This window comes from Natrix helvetica (assembly GCF_964273705.1).
Source record: "Natrix helvetica genome assembly, chromosome: 4".
Lineage (NCBI taxonomy): Eukaryota > Metazoa > Chordata > Lepidosauria > Squamata > Natricidae > Natrix > Natrix helvetica.
Genome location: NC_138550.1, coordinates 30651829 through 30674532, shown reverse-complemented (window position 1 = coordinate 30674532; position 22704 = coordinate 30651829). Strand labels below are relative to the sequence as shown.

Here is a 22704-nt window from a genome sequence, read left to right as displayed (position 1 = left end):
TTCATGTGGTAATTTCTTTCTGATCTGATTTTCATTGCTTTCTGCTCACTTTTTGTAGTTTTCTCTCTACACACATGTTTATTCTGACCAAGTTAGCAACATGCCTAATTATCCTCATTATAAGCATCCTGTGTTTCATTAGCTCCTTCTGCTACAGTGACTGTTCATTCATTTCTGGGGGGAAATGTGGCTTCATTGATCAAAGTCAGACTTCTGATGACAGATGAAAAGGAGGAGGTATAATCAAAACAGAAAGGATATACATTCGATGAGCAAAATATGATTTAACATGAGGATATATGGCTTCAGCAGAATCCCTGTGCAGTAAAGGCCATTCTACCTGAAACGCAGAGAGCTTGCAATATAAACATTTCCAGAAGGCAAAAGATTGGGGAGGTAGTGTGTGATTCGAAAACAAAAAAGCATCCAGCAATTCACTAGGAGAGAACATAACAAAAGCTCACCAGGATTAAATTAACAAAGATCATTCTAGTGAAGGAAATGCTCAATATATTGATACATGACACAAAATTAGATTACTAATCTCCTAGGAGGTGGGCTAGAGGAGTGTGCTGAAAGAAACAGAATGGAAGTGTAAAGAGTTTTGTTTCATCAGGGAGATTTAAAAAAAGAAGTACAATAGCAATAGTACTTAGACTTATATAATGCTTCATGGTAATTTACAGCACACTCTGGGTGGTTTAAAATGTCAGCATATTGCCCCCAACAATCTGGGTCTTCATTTTACTGACTTCAAAAGAATGGAAGGCTGAGCCAACCTTGAGCCCTGTCAGGATTGAACTCTAGGATGTGAGCAGCAGTAGCCTGCAATACTGTATTCTAACCACACCAGGCACTGTGCCCAGGCCTTCTAAATATAAATATAGGTTATAAGAATACTTACTTTAGTAAGTAAGGATGCAGTGGCTCAGTGACTAAGACACTGAGCTTGTCGATCAGAAAAGTCGACAGTTTGGCTGTTCGAATCCCTAGCGCCGCGTAACAGAGTGAGCTCCCGTTACTTGTCCCAGCTTCTGCCAACTTAGCAGTTCGAAAGCATGTAAAAAATGCAAGTAGAAAAATAGGGACCAGCTTTGGTGGGAAGGTAACAGCCTTCGCCATTTAATCATGCTGGCCACATGACCATGGAGATGTCTTCGGACAGCGCCGGCTCTTTGGCTTTGAAACGGAGATGAGCACCACCCCTTAGAGTTCGGAACGAATAGCCCATATGCAGTGAGGTGCGGTGAGATTTATGGCTGGTGAGGCTGGTGACGTCATCAGGAAGGCGGGGAATGGGACCTCAGCCTCCAGCACACGTGATCCCATTCCCCGCCTTCCTGAGCGTGATCCGCCGGCTCGCGCTCCACAGTCCTCGAAAGCGACTGGGGAACGACGAGAACCTTCCTGCCTCTGCTGGACTTTGCGCGCTCCTCGTGACTGCAATAGATGTCCAGAAGTGGCAGGGGCTGTTGGGCTGGAAGCCCAAACCCCATTAGCCACAAAAGCCGCTTCTGGACGTATATTGCAGTCGCGAGGAGCACGCGAAGTCCAGCAGAGGCAGGAAGGTTCTCGTTGTTCCCCAGTCGCTTTCGTGGCTTCGTCATCCAGGAGCACCGACAACATTTCTGCCTCCGCAGCTCCCAGGCGCGGATGGACGGATGTAGCCAGAGCGACGCCGAGGCGGTCCGGGCGGACGCGAGCGAGCGAGCGAGCGATGGAGGATCAGGCAGCCTGATCCTCGGTCGCTCACCCGCCGTATATGAATATACGTCCAGAAGCGGCTTTTGTGGCTAATGGGAGTTTGGGGTTTGGGCTTCCCGCCCAACAGCCCCTGCCACTTCTGGATGTCTATTGCAATCGCGAGGAGCGTGCAAAGTACAGCGGAGGCAGGAAGGTTATTGGCGCTTCCGAGAACCCTCCTGCCTCCGCCGGTTGCCCAGCTGGCACTGCCCCGCGTGCGCACCTCCTCCTCCTCTTCCTCCCTCCTCTTCCTCTTCACTCCCCAAAAGCTCTTCTCCTTACCGGAACTTAGCAGGAGCCGTGTAAAAGGGATGGGAGGAAATATATATTATTATTATATATTATTTCATGAAGAGAGGTGAGGTTCTGCCTCCCCTGCCTCCCCTGACCGCACGTCCCTGCCCATATGTGGGAGGGGAACCTTTACCTTTACCTTACTTTGGTAATATACTTGTGAAAAAGATCTTAGCATATTAGTCAGCAATGTAATGTGGCTGAAAAAAAGTGAATATAGTGTAAGGCCTACATCAACTGAAAATATTCCAAATCATAGAAAGTAATACTTTATATTAAATAAATTTATGAAGGCTTAGAAATTAAGGCAGCATGTAATTAAATGTAATGCAATACTTAAAAATAAGTCTAAATAACATCACACAGTGCTAAATATAACAGAGAAAGCATACAATGACCAAGGTAGATGACTCTCTGAATGGTTAAAATGCCAATAGCTTCCTGAGCTTGGAGAAGAAATGGAGTGTTTAAAGATCATTTAAAGATTTGTAGAGGCAGAACATGGAAGTCATTACAAAGGAAAGAAAATACAGAAAACATACTTCTAGCTCCCATCAAATGACTTTCGTTAGGAGAAAAGATACAAAGCGTGCTTGGTCTTTCAAATCTTATGGGACAAATAGAAATGGTGGGCTAGAGGAGGCTCCAGATAGCGAGACTGCATGCCGTCAAGGCTTTTAGAAATGATAACTAGCACGTTGAATTGCATCTGGAAGCGTACTGGTAACAACTGCAGCAGATGAAGTTGACTGTTATATGAGCATACTGAAATGCAACCTGTAACTGCTTGCAGCTTATGACTGAACTTCAAGAGCAGCTCCATGTAATGCTCATTGCAACCAGATGCTTTGGTTGAACACAATCTCAAGAACTTTTCTGTTCACCCCAGTCTAGAAAGGATTCAGAGAAAAGCAATGAAGATTATCAGAGGGCCAGAAACTAAACCTTATAAAGAGAATTTGATGGAACTTGGTATGTTTATCCTTAAGAGAATGCCAGGGGAAAAAAGCACTCCGCAAACACTCTGCAAAGATGTGTTCTGCTTTTCCCAGAGAGCAGGACAATTAAATCTAAAATAATGGCATTCATTTACACAGAAGTACACTCCAGTTGAATGTTAGGAACACTTTCTAACAACAAAAGCACTTAATCAGAGGAGTCAATTGTCCAGAAGATTTCCACTTCAAGTGGAGACTAAATAGTATCAATTTGGAGTTCTATAATTTGGATTCCTATACTAGAAAGATTATAGAAAAGATTATTCCACATTTATACCTCTACTGCAGAGGTATCAAACTCGATTTCATTGAGAGCCACATCAGGGTTGTGTTTGACCTTGGCGGCCAAGGTGGGCGTGGCCAGATCGATGTCACTCGCGTCAGGCTACCTCAGCTCTGTTTTTGGCTATGATGGCCTATTTCAATCCTCTGCCGGTGAAAACAGAGCTAGGGAGGGCTGCACGTGGACCAGCCCTTGCTGTTACCAGGTCGGCCCCACAGGCCAGATCTAAGCACCCTGTGGGCTGGATCCAGACAGGGGGCCTTGAGTTTGACACCCCTGCTCTAGTGGAAACATCCTAATTCTAGCCATGCTTAGTCATATGTGTCTGGACACCAGAATGGAAAAATTATGGGAAATCCTTTTTATTTACCGCATTTGATGTAATGTTATTTTATTAATAACACTTTTGTTCAGGACTTTGTCCTATCGAATGATCTTTTGGAAAGCAGTCCTAAAAGGCCAAACATTTCTGCTCTAGGTTGATATGGATGACAGGTATTCATTTATATACCATTCATGAATTTATCTACTCCTGTCTTAAAACCATCCCTACATTCTTCTTAGGTCTTTAATCAAAAGACACAAGGACTCTGTAGGACACAGGTGTCATATTCATGGCATCATGTTGCCTAACGTGACATTTCATGACGTTTTTTCCCTTCGCAGAACTGGGGTGGGCGGGGCCTAAGTGTGACAGCCAGTTTGACACCCCTGTAGGACATGGAACAAACAAAGTCTAAAATTGTGTTAATTGATACAGCCAATTAAGCTTGTGGGAATTGGTTTCAGCCCCAAGCAGTCTGGGTTTGTTTGGGGTAAATTATTTCCTCCAGGTGATCTGTTTCCCCTGTGTCATATTAACAGCTTTCTTTGCAAGGCCCTTGATTAAAAAAAAAATCACCTCACTAGCTGTTCTATCTTGAAGACTGTTTCCATTTCAGTCCTATATCAGGCAAGATTTAAAGGAGAAAACAAGGTATTGTTTTAACAATAATTTATTAAATATATATGCCACCTGATTCTTGGCAACCCTAAATGCTTTTCTTCTTTACTGTAGAAAGATTCAGGTGTGTTTATGTACTGAACTGTGCATACTTTGTTAGCTATAAACACTAACATTGAAACATTTGAGTGTGGTCACTTTAAGAGAATTTTCTGGAACATGTGAATGGGTTAGTATGAACAGCCTTAGACATTTAATGTTGGAAGCAAATCGGCTCCTCCCAATTGCTGATAGAATAAAAATGCTTTTGTTTCTTTTAATGTGTATTATGTAACACATTCACTAATTCCCTTGCAAAATGGGGAATTTTCTGACATTTTGCAAGGCTTTCAAAGAGAAGAAACTGACCGCCGGTGCTACTTTCGGAACTTGGCATGTGGAGTCCAGCGGTCTGGGAGGAAGGAGACTTGGCCATGGCCCTCTCCCTGCATGAGGGGCTGCCCCCCATCCGTACACACACACACACACACACACACACACAGACATACAGACATACCTTTTTTTAAAAAATAGCAATAGCACTTAGACTTATATACTGCTTCGTAGTGCTTTACAGCCCTCTCTAAGCAGTTTACAGAGTCAGCATATTGCCCCCAACAATCTGGGTCCTCATTTTACCCACCTTGGAAGGATGGAAGGCTGAGTCAACCTTGAGCCTGGTGAGATTCGATCTGCCAAACTGCTGGCAGCCAGTGATCAGCAGAAGTAGCCTGCAGTACTGCACTCTAACCACCGTGTCACCGTGGTTCTTAATCGTTAATCATGTCTAATATATCTTATTTCACTACCATTGCCAAGCCATAAGTTGAATTTGTTTCACCAAAACACAATCACAATTTGTTTCCAGTTTGGCTGATATCACTTCAAGTCCTTTTAGTGCACCTATGTTATTAGCTTTATCTTTTCTTCCTCCAATGTGCATTGCTTCACACTCAGTGTCAAATTGGATCTGATAATAGTTAAGCAAAAATGAGCCCCATCTATGCACAGAGATCACTTACTGCAGGGGTGTCCAAACTTGGGAACTTTAAGACTTGTGGACTTCAACTCCCAGAATTCCCCAGCCAGCCATGCTGGCTGGGGAATTCTGGGAGTTGAAGTCCACAAGTCTTATAGTTCCCAAGTTTGGACACCCCTGACTTACTGTATGCTGAGGTTGCCAGCGAACCAAAGTGGTAACTGAAGAAGTTTTGAAGCAGTAGAAATTTCTAGAAGGCATAGCCAGATTAGCAGGTCAAGGACAGGCACTTCTATCATATCACTACAGTTGCCAAATTTCCCTTTTGACTGCTTTATACAATCTTTGTAAATGCCCATTTTGAGGAACCTGAGCAGTTTCATGTCAATGGATGGTGTTAAGTATTTTTTTAAATAGACTGAAAGTTTAAAATAGCAGCTTCAGTAAGACATTTAAAGGAACACATCTACTGGCATCTTTGTCAGTATTACTTACAAGGCAAAGTAATTATATAAAAGCAGATTTTGCCAAAATCCCGATGAGGGGAAAAAAAGATATACATTAATTTCAATCAGTGTGATCTAGTGACACCTTGAGGATTCACTCAAAATATATATCTATATCTATATATATCTACTGTATATCTATATCTGTCCGTCTGTCCACCCACCCACCCACCCATGTATCTATTTATATTTATCTAGCTATATAGATATCTAGCTATCTATCATCTACCTGGATGGATGGATGAATGGATGGATGGTAGGATGGATGGTAGACAGATGGACGGACAGACAGACAGACTAAAACTTCTTCCTGTCTATTAGTTTCTAGCTGGGATTTTAACTCCACTACTTAATTCCAGATGTGATATTCTAAGATTGTTTTGGTGAGGCAAGATAGCCTTGAAGCTTTGGTAAAAGAAAAAGCAGATGTGAAAAAAATTGGTTCATCCTTCAGATTAGTCACAGGTTCCAAGACTGTGTCTTCTGTCTTATATGATCATATACTATAGTTTGCCCACTGTCCCCCCAATTATTTTTTTTAACAATAGCTTAAATCTCATAAAAAAATTAAAATTCTGCAAGCTCTCATATGAGAGCTCATGTGATTTAGTGAATTTATAGGATGTCGGATTTTTTATTTAAAAAAAATACTCATTTTATTGATTTTATTAAGAGTCTAAATTATTTTAATGTAGAATTGATGCCATAGCTCCTTTGAGTGCTGTGTTATAATATAATATGTGAATCATATGTGATGTGCAAATATAGTCATGATTATTCCTGGTAACTTAAGAAACTCATGGTGCAGTGTTTAGAATACAGTATTGTAGGAAAACTGTGCCCATAGCCTAGAGTTCGATTGTAACAGACCAACAGAATAACAGAGTTGGAAGAGACCTTGGAAGTCTTCTAGTCCAACCCCTCACTCAAGCAGGGAACCCTATACCATTTCAGACAAATGGTTGTCCAAGCTCTTCTTAAAAACCTCCAGTGTTGGAGCATCCACAACTTCTGAAGGCAAGTCCACTGATTAATTGTTGTAACTTTCAGGAAATTTCTTCTTAATTCTAGGTTGGGTGTGTGTGTGTCAAGGATTAAGGGTCAAGGGTTGAGTCCCAATGGACTCAAGGTTGACTCAGACTTCCATCCTTCCAAAGTCAGTAAAATGAGGAACAGATTGTTGTGGGCAATATGCTGATGTTATAAACCACCCAGAGAGTCCTGTAAAGCATTATGAAGCAGTACATAGGTCTAAGTGCTATTGCTATTCTTTGTCTACTGCTGTCTATGCTACCTCCTTTTTTCTTTCTGTACCCATTTCCTGCAGTTCAGCTTGGTGTGCATATAGTTTCAAGTTTAATCCTCACTACCAATCTTGTGAAATGGACAAAGTAGGCCAGAATAAAAACCATTTAACAAAAATTATGAATAATTCTAATCTTACATTAGGAAGTTCTGTCCCCTGGGAGCTGTAGTAGTCACAGGGAGTACTAGGAAGAGCATGCTATGGCAAAATCACCTGCAAAAGGCTGCCTTAATGAGCAAGTTTCTACCTCCCATCAACCACTGAGTCATACACCCTCCCTGACTTGTTTAGTAATAGGTTGGTATTATCCTGGCTGGAGAAAGAAGCATTGCCTGAAGCAGCCATGCATTAATACATCAACTTACAAATCAATATTCTCTCTGACAAGGCTAATTCCATGGAGGCACGCTACCACCAGCTGTGCTTGGAGGGGAAACGTGGCTAGCCAAGGGAGATTTTAATGAAGAAGTGTCTGGAACCCATAGCAATCCCTGGGACCAATGTAGCTGGTATCTGGGAACCACTGTAAAAGCACATAATGAATCATGCTAACAAAAGCAGCAACCATTTTGTTTTTCTGGTTAGGGCAAATTTGTATTCAGTTTCCTATTTGAACTTCTCTTTTAGCATTACACTCTTCCCTCTTCTTCACATAGTCTATTTCACTGTCCATTTTTCTTCTTCCTTTTGCCCATTTTCTTTCCCTTTCTGTTATGAGTGTCACCCTACTTTTCTGCTCTTTATCATTATTGATCTTTCATCATTCTTATTCTCTTTCACATTAGAAAACTTCTTGTTGATACTTCTGAAGAAATAAGCAGACAACCAGGTCTCTGATTTTTTTCCCCCCAACCAAGTTTCCGAGTTTAAGAATAACAATAATGAAATTCACTTCAGTGTGAATGATTTTTTAAAATTACATGCATAACCAACGTATTCTCTTTAAACAAAGAAAAATAATCATCTAAATTCCTTTTCTTTAACTGCTTGAGATATTTGTCTGATTTTAAGAAACCTGTAGAATAGTATTTGGAAAGTTAATCGTTCTTATTTCCAGTGACATGAAATATTAAAAATACAAATAAAAAGGCTGGGGAAGATTCTTTGCTGAACTCAGCATCTTCTATTTATTAGGCTTAGTGAAAACATCAGCACTATCTCAGTATACTGAGATTCAAGGTTAAATCATTTGGATAGAGGCTAGTGTGTCAGCATCATTTTCGTATACTTGCGAGCTGCAAGTTTGTATTATTTGGTTTTTCTTTGGCTTCCTTTTGTTTGGGGCTATTTGGTTTGAAACATAGATATGCATATTCCATCCAACTGGACATCAGAATCCTTCATTATTAAGTTAGTTATCTTGTGTCTTGCTGTAAAGCTGCTGTCATATTTTGTTTGTTCAGGCTTACACATGGAGGCCAGAAGGCATCCAAAGCCTGTTCAGTATTCGAAACAATCAGATGGAGCAATATCTTTCCTTCATGGCAGATGAACCAATTAGCTGCAATGTAATCCCAAGAGTTATTTCAGCCTTTTGGGTTTTCTTACATACTTCAATAAACAATGGCAATCCTGTTGTTACTACAAATTTAATCAACATAAGGTCCATTCAATTACTACCTTCTCATGGTTTGATTGAGGTTGAGATAACTGAATCAAATCCAATTCTTCAACCACAAGAAACAGTGGGCAGCTTTGCATGAAATAGTAACTAGAGAGAAGCATCTATACTATCCACTCGTTATATTTTCACTTTTTCCATGTCATTCTTAACATTGTCAACTTTATTCCACTAACCAGGATTTGAAAGCAATATTTGAAGTTGAATACTTAATATCTGCCCAGTCTTGCTTAGGTGAAACGTATGTGTAGGAATTTTAGAAACAAGTAAATATGAAATTATTGGGGCTGGGAAGAGAATTCTTCACTATCCACTTGACACGGTAGATTTACCGTGTTTCCCTAAAAATAAGACAGTATCTTATTTTCTTTTGATCCCGAATTAAACGCTTGGCCTTATTTTCAGGGAAATCTTATTATTTTTGAGGTGCAGGGGGCAGCGAACGTGGTGCTGTGATGCAATATTTTTGGGGACGGCTTATTTTCAAGGGAGGGCTTATTTTAGCGCAAGCGCTCAAAAGCCTGATTGAGCTTATTATCCAGGGACGTCTTATTTTCGGGGAAACAAGGTAGTTGTGGAGATTTTTCATACATAGTAACCTTAACACATGTGAACTTCAATTCCCAGAATTGAATTCAATACTGGAATTTGAAGTCCACAAATACAAGTTATATAGACCTTGGACAGTCTTGGGTTTTATTAAACACCTGTTCTCTTCTACATATATTCTTTGCATTTTTAGAATTGATTTTTTATGCTATTACAAAAGCTGTTTTATTTCCATAAATTTTTATTTGTGTTTTACAATTAATTTGATCCATTTACCCTTTTATACTACCATTTTTGTGTGGTTAGTGAAAAACAGAATATAAAATTCAAATAAAATAAATTATCCTGGAATTATTTTCTCCTTAAAATATCAGATTGAAAAACTGATGTGTTAATGGTTCAGAAGTGTGGCAAAATTTTATCTGAATTTATGTTTGTCTAACAAGCCCTATCATCACATTCTTATAGGAACCTGGTCAGGGAATGGTTAATACAGAGAACATGTTTGTCTGAGCTCTTGATTATTAAGATTTATTAAGAATAAAGGTAAAATAAAAACACAAGAATTCTAGTCAATACTTTATTTCAAATGAGAAACCTATGTTTAGGCGACAAGATTGTTTTGCTTGTGTGGTGTTCAGTGTAATAGAAATAAATTTGTATCTTGTTTGTAAAGATGGGACAGTGTATCTCTTGATTGTTTTGACATGGTTTATAAATCTGAAAAGTAGTTTTCCACAGAATATTGAATCAGAATCATTATATAGGTGATGGAATCCACAGAAATAAATGCAAATAATATATCTTATATGAATCACATAGCACCGTGATGGCGAAACTATGGCATGTGTGCCAGAGGTGGCACACAGAGCCCTCTCTGTGGGCACATACCCCATCGCCAGCTGCTCTTCCGTGTTCCATCATGCGCATGCACGCAGCACAGCCGGTTGAAGCCCATGCGTCACCGGAACCTGGAAGAGAGCAGCTGGCAAGTGCGCATGCGTGCCAGATCAGCTGTTCTCTTCTGGGTTGTAGTGGTCCAGTGCGCATGTGTACTCCAGTTTCGGCACTCGATGCTGAAAAGGTTAGACATCATTGATATCAATCATAATGCAGTTGAACAGAAAATGAGAGTTTATATTATATGTTAATATTAGCTGAAAGATCAGATGAGACATTTGTCAATATCTTTAAAGCAATAGCATGCATATGGTACCTTTTGACAATTCCTTACAATTGTCTAGGCTGGTTGGAATGAAGGTCCAAAGCATTTGGAAGAGAAGGGTTTGCTCACCCTGTATCTCTCTCTCTCTCTCTCTCTCTCTCTCTCTGTCTGTGTGTGTGTGTGTGTGTTGTTTTAAATATCAAGAACATGGAAGGCCCACTCTCCATACTAGGCTTCAGATTTTTGTTCCAGTTAGTTATTGTACTTTGCAATCAGTAAAATTCGTGGTACTTTTCTATTTTTCAAGTAGAAACATCATCTTGGCATGTACAATTCTGTTAGCATACTGTGACATGGTGGAGATGGAAGCTGCTGTCATTTTCTACCCTCGTGCCTCACACTGTTTAGCTAGGTTAAGTGAAAGTGTTCTCGGTGCTAAATTACTTCAACACCTCAAAAGGTGTGATTTTTTTCCCTGCCTCATGTGTCCATATTCTTATACAATTGGCAGAATATTTTTTCTGTTGGATTTCTCAGTTTTTCATTTGCAGTTATCTGCAAACATATACGTAGTTTCATCTATTCCCTGCTTTCTCATTCCAGGGCAGTTTCTTTGATTACATATACTGTATAGGTAGGTAGGTATGAATAGTGATATTCATACCTACAGTATAACAGTGATTATTATACTGGAGGATGTTTCTTTTTCAGTATATCAGTAGTAATCTATTCTGCTAAGTTTAAGGTATGATAAGGATCATTTCATTTTCACCTTATTTTCCCAATAATTACATATGGAACAACGTTTTATGAAGTTTGACTGTTTTTCAATATCCTGACAAATAGGGCCATGTTCCCCCTCCCAAAAGCTAAATCAAGCTTCAGTAAAGAAATATAGGAGATAGATTTAAAAAGAGCACAAGCAAGTTATTTGTATTTATTATTTTGTAGTACCTTTCTTATTTTTTCCAGGAGTGAAAACAAGCTATTCTCTTTCAACGGGGTTATGAAAAATGGTTTTCAACTGGGACATCGATGCTGACATATGCAGTTATAATGTATGACTTTATTTTATTCCTATTTTAGGAGATGATGGTGCTGATAACCTTTCTTTTCCTTCAGTGATACCTCATTTGTCGTGATATTGCCACCTTCCTAACTGAACCTGAATTAACAGAAGGAGTGCTGCTGTTCTCCAGTAATTTATATGCTCTTTGATGAATGAAAACATTGGAAGTAGACTCATAATTGCTGTTCATTTCCATATATAGATCCAGACAATATCACATAGTAAATTATGTAAATTATGATTCTATTGACATATTAATAAATATGTCAATAGAGTCCCTGAGGTCTTTCCTGAACTGGGAAATTGTAATTAATCATAAATATCCTGTACTTCATGAGCCAGAACAAGAAAAACTTAGCAAAAACTTAGAAAAGGAAAGAAAAATCGTATTGATTGGAGAATGGAATTAACAACGGCAAGTAGAATAAGTGATATTGGCAGAGGTAATAAATAGGGAAGTTAACAAAAACTGTCTTTTCTTCCCAATATGGGAGTATAAAGTACTTTAGGCCATATATGTGATGTGGTTTTGTCTGAAAGAAATTATGAACAGCAACTTTCTTGCTTAGGGCTGCCAATAAAGCAAAATCTCAAAATGAACAAAGACTTGCAATAAACGTCAAAGATAATAATAATAAAAAAGTTTCTTTCAACATATAAATAATAATTAAAAAAATCAAGGAAACAGTCCACTAAAAAGCTGAAATGGTACTGCTTATTAGGGGGTTGAACTAGAAGACCTCCAAGGTCCCTTCAAGCTCTATTCTGATTGATTGAAGTAACAGACAATAGAGAGAAAGAGACCTGCTTAACTCATTCTTTGCATCAATCTTCACACAAAAAGAAACTGTAGCCCAACCTACCAAAATCATAACTGTAAAAGACAGATTAGAAATAAAAATTAAAATAAGAAAAAATGGTAAGAGAACACCTGTGTAACCTTGATGAATATCAATCACCAACCTGATGGATTACATCCCAGAGTTCTGAAGGAGCTAGCAGATGTTAGCTCAGAACCATTGTACCATATCTTTTAAAAATCTTAGAGCACCAGGGAAAAGAGCTGATGTGTTTCCCATATTCAAAAAAGGAAAAAAAAAGACACAGGAAACTACAGATCAATTAGTCTAACATGGAAAGATACTAGAAAAAATAATTTAAAGAAAAAAATAGATCCGTGAATATGTAGAAATAAAGTTATAACTAGTAGCCAGCAGGGGTTTGTTAAATACAGATCATGCCAACCTGATTTATTTCATTATTTGACAAAGTGACTAAATTAGTACACCAGCAAAATGCTGTGGACATAGTATAGTTAGGCTTCAGCTAAACATTCAACATAGTAGACCACACAACCTACTTCTTGGTAAACTAGAAATATGTGGGATAGACAGCTTCACCACCAGATAGATTTGTAACTGGCTGAAGAACCATACTCAACGTGTAGTCCTTAATAGTACTATGTATACATGGAAGAAAGTAAGCAGTGTGTACCACAAGGTTCCATCTTAGGCCCAGTACTCTTCACTATCTTCATAAATGACTTAGATGAGAGAATAGAAGGGGAATTCCTCAAATTTGCAGATAACACTAAGCTGGCAGGAATAGCCAGCAACCTAGAAGACAAAAGTATACAAGTACAGATTAGGCAAAATCGGGCTCAAAAACAGTCAGAGGGACCTTGGAGTCTTAGTGGACAATCACTTAAACATGAGCTGGCAGTGTTTGGCAGCAGCCACAATCCTTGGTTGCATAAAGAGAGGCATAGAATCAAAATCATGTGAAGTGTTAGTACCATTTTATAAAGCCATAGTAAGAACACACCTGGAATACCGCATCCAGTTTTTGGTCACCATATTACAGAAAAGTTGTTGAGACTTTGGAAAAAGTGAAAAGAAGAGCAACTAAGGTGATTAAGGTACCCGGAGACAAAAACATGTCAAGAACGCTTGCAGGAATTGGGTATGGCCAGTCTAGAGAAAAGAAGGACTAAGGGTGACATGATAGCAGTCTTCCAGTATTAAAGAGGCTGCCACAAAAAGGAGGGGGTGTTTCAACTTATTTTACAAAGCGCCAGAAGGCAAAACAAGAAACAATGGATGGCAACTAATCAAGCAATCTGGAATTAACAGTGTTGGCAATTAACCAATGGAATAGCTTGCCTTCAGAATTTGTAGGTATTTTATCACTGGAGGTTTTTAAGAAAAGACTGGACAGCCATATACCTTAAAGGGTCTCCTGCTTGAGTGGGAGATTGGACTAGAAGATCTCCACAGGTTTTTTTCCCCCCTTAAGGTCCTTGAATATATCACAATCTCAATTGGTCATGAAAGAAGATATTGTTTTTAAAAATCCAAATGAATGATTCTTTAATGGAAACATATGATATTTCTGTATTGTTTATGATATTTGCATGGAAGATATAGATCATTAATACAAGGGATGAAACACCTGTCAGATGTTGCAACTGTCACAATACAGCAACCATATCTAATAAAGGATGCCGAGAAGTGTATTTCAGAACTATCTAGAGAGTCACTTTTCTCACCCCACACTTATATTACATATTTTGTTTATCATTTCAGGGTAGAGAATTGACCCACAACTTTGTTCACCACTGGGCTGAATTCTTTACTTGCTTGTATATCCTGAGTTTAGCTGCAGAAATTATGAAGAACTAGGTAGCAAAGACAGCGTTTCTAGTGAAACCCTTTTGAGTGAAAAAGTCAGTCATGAATAAATAAAGCATTTTTTGCATTGAAACATTGTTGTCTGTAATCATCATTCACCAGGTCAGTTGCTTCCATTACACTTTGTAGGCACGGAAGTAGAAATAATTTTATTTTACTAGTTTGAAGCTAGAAGGGAATCATGATGAAGGGAGCAGTGGCTCATCTCATTCATTCAAACTTCTGAGGGAGTGATTAGAAAGGAATATGATCAGTTTCTAACAGCAGATTAATTTCGTTTTACCTCATGGCAGTTGAACCACCTGTTTTGATGTTTTTGATATTGCGCATAATCTATGGGGAGGTTTTGGGAAGGTAAGGTTGTCTTACCACTTGAAGTACAGGTTTTGCAGTATGAAAGTTGCATCTTTTGTCCATTCTTAGCCATGGAATCCATGGGGTGATTTAGCCAAGTTGCCCTCTCTTATACAAGTTTACCTTTATAGAGTTGAGTTTATGGAGGAAAATTAGAGAGATTGTGGATAGGATCCACAGGATAGTATCCTATGGTTAAACAACTATATATAGATATAAATAATTAAATCAGATAATTGCTTTTAGTGTCTTTGGTTTTTGTGCATTCAAGTCAGATTCCTGGTGACTTCCTGGACAAGAGTCTGCAATTTTCTTGGCAAGATTTCGGTAGTGGATTGCCATTGCCTGCATCTTAGGGCTCAGAGAGAGTGACTGGTCCAAGTCATCCAATTTTTGGTTTTGTGCCCGGCAGGAACAGAACAGAACAGTCCAGTCTCCTGGTTTTTAGTCTGATACCTTAACTACTGTACAAATCTGAATCTTTTATTAGATTTAAATCCAGTAAAGGGCTATGAAAGTAAACATAACATCTTGTGAAAAAGGAGATTCAGTATATTAGAACTTCCTGGGCAGACAAATGACTCCAGTGTCTTAGACAACCTATAATCAGCTTTGGTAGGATTGGCAAACATTACCATAATGTATTATATGTGGGATTACACTTGAAAATGAATAAAAGATTTTAAGTAATATACAGTCCAGCTGCTCCAGCAGATTTACATAGAGAGGGCAATGTTATACAAGCAATGTTAAATAGTCTATGAGTTGCTGAAATATTCCATTCATGATACTAGAGCAGGGTTTTGCTACTTTGATACATTAAAAATATTAGAATAGCATTTAAGTTCTGCTGTGCACTTGTACACTTGTCTTCTTTTGCCATTATCCCTATAGTAGCATTTTTAATAGTAGACATGAAGAACATCTATTGAATTATGATAAGTAGGAGTTCCAGGTCTTTTTCTAGCATCCTTTTGTTAATTATGTATACCTCAACAAAAGGCATCCAAAAGAACTTCTAGGAGTCAGAACACAGCTTAACTCACATTTAAATTCTGTTCAAGAAATGCCTAAATGAAATTAATGCTTGAAGATGACTGCTATTTCTGAGCTTAATTTGTTGTTTTTCTGAGAAAAAATGAGGATAATTTGGACAATACTTTGCCTTGGGCTTCTGGAAGAAAAACAGAATTCAAAATCTAAGCAATAAATCATGTCATCATTATAGATTGTCAATTTTGTTCATACTTCAAAGAAACAATCTGTTAATGTAGGAATATTAAACAAATACATTTCAGGGTAATAACAGATGATAGGAAGGAATACATTGTGTTCTTCACCTTTAGTCTTGGATTATTCTATAAAGAAGCAATAACATCAAAATAAAACTTTGACAGAACAATAGAAGATAAAATGCAGAGTAAAATCTCATCTGATATTTTGAAAGCCTGTACAAAGAAAAAAGCTCTTAAAACTGTTGCAGAAAAAGAATTGCGGTCAAGACCAGTTCTTCGGAAAGGAAATTAAAAAGACATAGTGCTACCGCCAAAGAGCTTCTGTCTTTTGTCATCATCACCTCATCTAAGAAAGACTGATAATGATCAGCAAGTACAAAATGTTTACCTAAATAACTTGGTACTAAGCAGCTTAGACCTTTAAGTCAGAGGTGGCAGTTTGAATTATATCTAGAAATGAACCAGAAGTCTACATAGTTTCTGAGCAAAAGTTATAATTAATAATTTGATAAACATGGCCAGGCTACTCTGTAAAGGAAAATATGCAATTAAGATATCATCTTAACTACTGTAAATATATTTGCTAATTTGAACATAACAACATAAAACATCAACATCTACTTAACCCAAGTCCTTGGGAAAGACTTGATAGGTGGATAAAAATATCAAATCCAGTCTGAACATGTAGCTGACTGTGTGAATAATAATAATCCACCTGCAGCTTCATTTTAAAATGAAAGAATAACAAGTATGTGAAAGATAACCAAATGGTGATGGCGAATGGTAGACTACCTTCATAACTTCAAGAGCGCCAATCATTTGGTTTTAATAATAGGGGAAGAAAGGCCTTAAATGCAACATTCAGCCAAGAATGCTGTTCAAAAAATCCACTAAGGATGAATAATTACTCAATTGTACATAGTTAATAGTGAAGGATGCTGAAAGCCGAGTTCTAGTATAGTAATAATATAGTATATTATTCTTGGTTGCCTTAGTGAGTTGATGATCCTGACCACTGAACTAACATTGCATCAAGAAGGAAAATCAATTTTATTGCACACTAATAGGCACACTGGTGCGAAGTCATAGAAACCTGCAGTGAGAACATGGTATGTAGTTTTAAAGTACAGCAAAGAAGCAGTTGTAACTGACAGAAAATAAAGTCATAACAGACTAAATCTGAAACTAATCAAAGCATAATCTATGGTCAGAAATATTTATCACTAATTCTTTGATTCTTTGCTTCTTAATTGAACTTCTTTCATTTGGAAATTCCTGCCAGAAACCAAATCACGTGTTTATTTCCAAAAGTTGTTTTCATTAAAACCTCTATTACCATGCTTGGATCAGATTATGGTTTTTATATGAGGCTCAGAAACTTTTTCTTCAAAAATAAATAAATCATTCTATAAAATAATAAACAAATAAAACAAATGCAAAGCTATTTACAGTTTTACTTATAGATTTTTCACCGATGTGGCAAGACTAATGAAAACTAATGCAACATTTTAAAGATGATGAAGCTACATTAAATCATAGTGGCATCTATATGTTCTAGTAAATAAAACACTAGAATAATTTATTGACACCAGAATAATATATTACAAGAGAATTATATGAGAACAGTAATAACATATATTAAATATAACAAATGAAGATGAATATACGTGTCCCAATCTGGGTCAGTCACTGTGACCAGAGGTTTAGTCTTCTGAGCTTTTGGACTTGTGCTGGAGCTCATCCTCAGGAAACTTCTCTGTAGCAGAATGTATTCTGGAGAGCGAGAGAGAAGTTCTCTGAAGATGGACTCCAGATGAGTTTAAAACCTTTGAAGACTAAGTCTCTGGTCTCAGTGACCAACACAGATTGAATCCTGCTACATTAAATATATGTAAGTAACAGGTATACTTTTATTAACATTGTTTCTGTTCTGGTCTATTAGTTTTATATGTTTCAACAAGTTTGGTATTTGACCATTATTAGATGAAGGGTGCTAAAAACAATGATGAATTTCAGAGTGTTGGTTGCTCATTTTAATTATGAAAAAAATCTACAAGTCTTTTTTAATGAACTGCTTAGAGATTTTTAGAATAGAACAGTTTTAATAAATTATAAATAAATGCAAATAAACCTTGATCCTATATACTTCAAAGTGCATTTTACTAATATATTCTTTTTTGTGACTTTTGCCACCAAATCCTTCCATGCATTCAAACTGTGCCAATTTTAATTCTTGAAAATATGTAATGAAGAGAAAACGTATTCGCTTAGATCTAATTTCACAAACTAATATATTCAAATCCACTTCAAACAACTGTTGGTTAAAATCATGGCTATATTCTTTCTAATCCAACTGATTTAGTTTTATCTGCTTCACTCTCTTCTACTAGATCTGATCCTTTGTTCACAGCACTCTATAAGATGAATCTAATTCAGATCTAATACGGCTTGTCATGATTACATGATTTTTTCTCACAGAGACAAAAAATATGACCAAGTTAACATGTAGCACTTGCATGAATCGGGTTAATTTCATGGGATGTTTAGATTTTCCATCTGAAGGTTGGACTCCTCACTCAATGGGACTATCTCAGCAAAAAAGCTAGGAAAAAATATTCTGCTTGGGAGATAAATAATAATCATGGGCTCTTATCATTTTTATTAAGGTTACATATTTCAGTCTGAAGTTTATACATTTATACATTACATGTTTGCTGTGTTCTAACATTTGGGCAATAGCTATTTGAAGAAAATCGTATCTAAAATTTACAAGCTTTGCATTAATGGTTAAGCATTACCTGGTTTTCCCTCTAAAGCCACAGGAATTAACAACATTTTTCTTGCAAGCTATGTATACATTGAGTTATGTAAGTATATCTGTGTGAGCAGTTGCTCTCTATTTTGAATAAAACTAAGTTTTCCACTAAATATATACTCTTCCTGTTCTGTTTTATTTGTTTATTTTGGCAAATAGTAGTTCCAGCTAAGTATGTAAGAAAATGTAATTCAAATAGTATGTTTTGTATATTTGCAACTATTAAAGAGGGATCTGGTGGGTCAGTGGCTGTGACCCTAAATTGTTGATCAGAAAGGTCAGCAGTTCGAATCCCTAGTGCCATGTAATGGAGTGAGCTCCCGTTACTGGTCCTCGCTTCTTCCAACCTAGCAGTTCGAAAGCATGTAAAAATGCAATTAGAAAAATAGGAGCCATCTTTGGTGGGAAGGTAACAACGTTCCGTGTGCCTTCAGCGTTTAGTCTTGCCGGCCACATGACCACGGAGACGTCTTTGGATCGCGCTGGCTCTTCTGCTTTGAAAGGGAGATGAGCACTGCCCTCTACAGTTGTGAATGACACATATACGAGGGGAACCTTTACCTTTTAACTATTAAAGGAATTGGAGGATTATGGAATCCCTTCTTTTCTCTCTGTTTTAAAGATTTTGTAATTAATAAAAAAGATTGGATACACTTTTAAAACAACGTTGAAAACTATTGGCTACAGTAGACCCCATCTATCCTTGAAACCTATTCCATATTTTTTACTTAAGAAAATATTTAAACTGAAAAAAATGAAGTAGTATCTTAATGGTTTTTGGTTGAAGATTCCTAGCACTACTAAAAGAGGCAGTGACCAAGACACTTCCTCATTGTTTCCAACAAAACTATAGAGAAATAGCACATGAAATTGTATGTCAGGTTTGACTTGAAGAAATCTTTACCGTTTTTTAAACATTCAAACTGATCTTAGAGTCTTGTATGTTTGAATGGGTTTTAAATTTATAAAAATGTTTTCTTTGTATCTTGAGAAACTGTTCCAAAGAGACTCCCATTGCTGTTCAGGTTGATCAGAGTTGTTCTACACTGCTAATATGCAAAAAGAAAAGAAAAATCCTTATGGGATATGTTTGTGTAAGGTATGATGCACAAGACTGCATCTCAAGTGTGGACGTTGCACAGATAAATAAGTTCCTGTATCATCATTTCTATTAGTTTGTGCTAGACATGGAATAAAAAAAAAGAACCACAAGCCTGTAGCTGCTTAATAAGGTGAAAAAGTTACTATAAATATTGTACATCATACCCTCACAATTGAGTTCCCTGTACAATACTTTTATAGAATGCTGAAACAGAAATACTACTTAAAGTATGCATTGGTTGTTGTGAGACTGTTAGGAATTTGAATTCTACAGCATAATAGCAATCCAGATTAAGTGGTAATATGTATCAATATTGTTTCCTTATAAAACATGGGGTGGATACGATATTTATACTTCAATTATTTGGCCATTAGCAATTTAACATTTGTACATTTGTGAACTTTGTATTTTTCAAGAAAAAAGAATACCAACTCATTCTTTTATGCTACTGTGTTATTGTGTCCTTTGCAATATGTTATGTAAATATAACAACTATCGGTTTTTTTTTTAATTATTCCACTATTGCTTGGTGGAGACATTTTGAATTAATTGTTAATTAATTATTTTCCCTTTCTGTCATTTCCCCTTCATTTCAAAGGTTGAAAAAAATGATGACATTGACCAAAAGATTGAACAAGATGGCATCAAACCAGAAGATAAAGCTCATAAGGCAGCCATCAAAATTCAGGCTAGCTTCCGTGGACACATAACAAGGAAAAAGCTCAAGGGAGAGAAGAAGGGAGATGCCCCGACTACTGATGTTGAAGGTGGAGAGAAGAAGGAGGTCCTTGCCAATGGTCTGGCAGATGGCAAACCTACTATCACAGAAATTGCTCCAACTGAGAATGCCCTACCTGGAGATGAAAGCAAAGGGGGAAACACCCCAGCAGATGAAAAGCAGGCCGATGGCATTGCTAACAGTGGCTCAGAGCAACCTGTTCCAAAGGCCACTACTCCTGCTACCCCATTGGAGGAAAAGCCTGATCCTGCTGCCACTGAAAGTGCCACTAAAGCTTCCACTGATAATTCACCATCCTTGAAGGCTGATGAAGCCCAAGTCAAGGAGGAACCCAAACAAGCCGATGTGCCTGCTACTGCCACCACTGCCGTCTCCCCTAGTGCTGCAGAAGATGCTACTGCCAAGGCAACAGCGCAACCCCAAACAGACACGGCAGTGAGTAGCCAAAATGAAGCGAAAGCAGGTATGCTATAACAGCATGTGAGTAAGCTATTTTATAATACAGATGAGTAGTGAGCAAATGAGGAATTAGCCCATAGTTTGGCTGCTGATGAGATTAATGTGGAATAAAATAGACATTCATATATCAAAGTGTATAAAAAGTGTATAAAATAAAAAAATCCTTGTGTTAACATCAAGGTTAAGGGTAGGTATGTAGTGAGCAAATGAAGGATTAGCCCATAGTTTGGCTGCTGATGAGATTAATGTAGAATAAAATAGATATTCATATATCAAAGTGTATAAAATAAAAAAATCCTTGTGTTAACATCAAGGTTACGGGTAGGTATGTAGTGAAACATTAATCAGTAAAAATACCTGAACAGCATAATTTGAAATAGCTGTTAATCTGGGGTAGAAATAACATTTATACAAAAGAGTTAATTAATATTTCAAGTATCCAGAGATAACTGTGGAGTAGGCTCTTGCCTTTTTAGTAGGAAATATAATACCAAGATAGACTTATAGTACATGCATTGTCTCTATGACTCATATATTTGATCTGTGTAAATAATACTAGCTATTGAATTTAGGGGAACATACATTCTAAAGGTTGATAACCATTGTAAATCTAAAGTAGGATAAGTAGCAAAACTGGATGATCTTTGGCTTAATTCCAAATGATTTCAGTGGAGATGGGCCAAATATGATTTTGAATCACTTTCTTTCAAATTGGTCTTTACATCTCATGAGAAATCAGTGTCTCCTCTGGCTGACTATACAAGGGCATAGTGTTTGAATGGATAATAAACTTTGCAGTTCTAGTTGCCAAAAGCAATTTACTATGAGCAGAAACTGGGATAAAAGAATGGCAGGAAAGATGCATAAGGAATTTGGAATCAGTAAACTTGCAAACCTGTTTTCTTGGAATACGTATCATTTAGTTCAGTGACAGTGTGACAGAATAAATGGACTCTGGATTACAGCCTATTAGGAAACATGCTGCCGAATTGTGACAACCTTTCCACAACCCTGTATTTGTGATTTTATTGTTCCCTCCTGTAGCTTGACTTGGCAACTTGGTGGTTTTAGGCTTCTGGATGACTTCTGGAGCCTGGCTTCTGGAGCCTGGCTTCAACAACAGAACCCACACAAAATAGAACAAAATTTATAGGAAAATTTATAGGAAAATTAAATTATTATGCATGGAAACATTATAGACGCTATTGAGATAAATGCAGAGATTTTAGAGGCTAATTTTTTAATGAGTTCTTGTTTAGATTATTTCCACAAGTTTGTCAAAACTTTAAGCCATCATTCAGGAATAATTTATTAAGTTTCACATGATACGTTCTGTTTCTTTATTATACTGTTTAATATAGAACACATGGATTGTTAGGATCAAAATGTAGGAATAGGACATATGTACTGTATATCTGTATTATTTGCAATTTTGTATAGTAGGGGGACTAAGTATTAGATAAATGAGGCAACTGAAGAGAATCGAGTGATACTGGGTTCACAAGAAAGAAATGACAACAAGTTAGAAGAATTAATAATTTGGTTGCCAGAAATAATGCATCAATGCAATCGATCATTACATTATTTTTTTAAAAAATCAGATGATAATGAGCTATAATTAGACTGAAAATGAATATACTGTACGCCAGTGAAACATGGACATGACCTCATAATCAGTACAAAAGCTAGGAGTGGCACACAGACCAATGAAAACATACATGCTTGGCATCACAAGACAAGATAGAAAGACCTGCATGTGGATTAGAGAACAAACAAAAATATTAATGCCATCAAAAGAGTGAAAAAAATTGAAAT

General features: G+C 37.3%; 1 protein-coding gene across 3 annotated transcripts in view; it reads left to right on the top strand.

Moving 5' to 3' along the window:
- The window catches only part of GAP43 (growth associated protein 43), a 71857-nt gene that overhangs the window by 15325 nt on the left and 33828 nt on the right, over window positions 1–22704 (top strand). Inside the window, exon 2 of one of the 3 annotated variants that reach the window (XM_081951128.1) lies at window positions 20290–20865. In XM_081951128.1, coding sequence (XP_081807254.1) covers window positions 20290–20865 — 576 coding nt within the window. Of the gene's footprint in view, window positions 1–20289; window positions 20911–22704 lie in introns of all 3 variants that reach the window. The other 2 variants (XM_081951126.1, XM_081951127.1) reach the window with 2 other exon arrangements.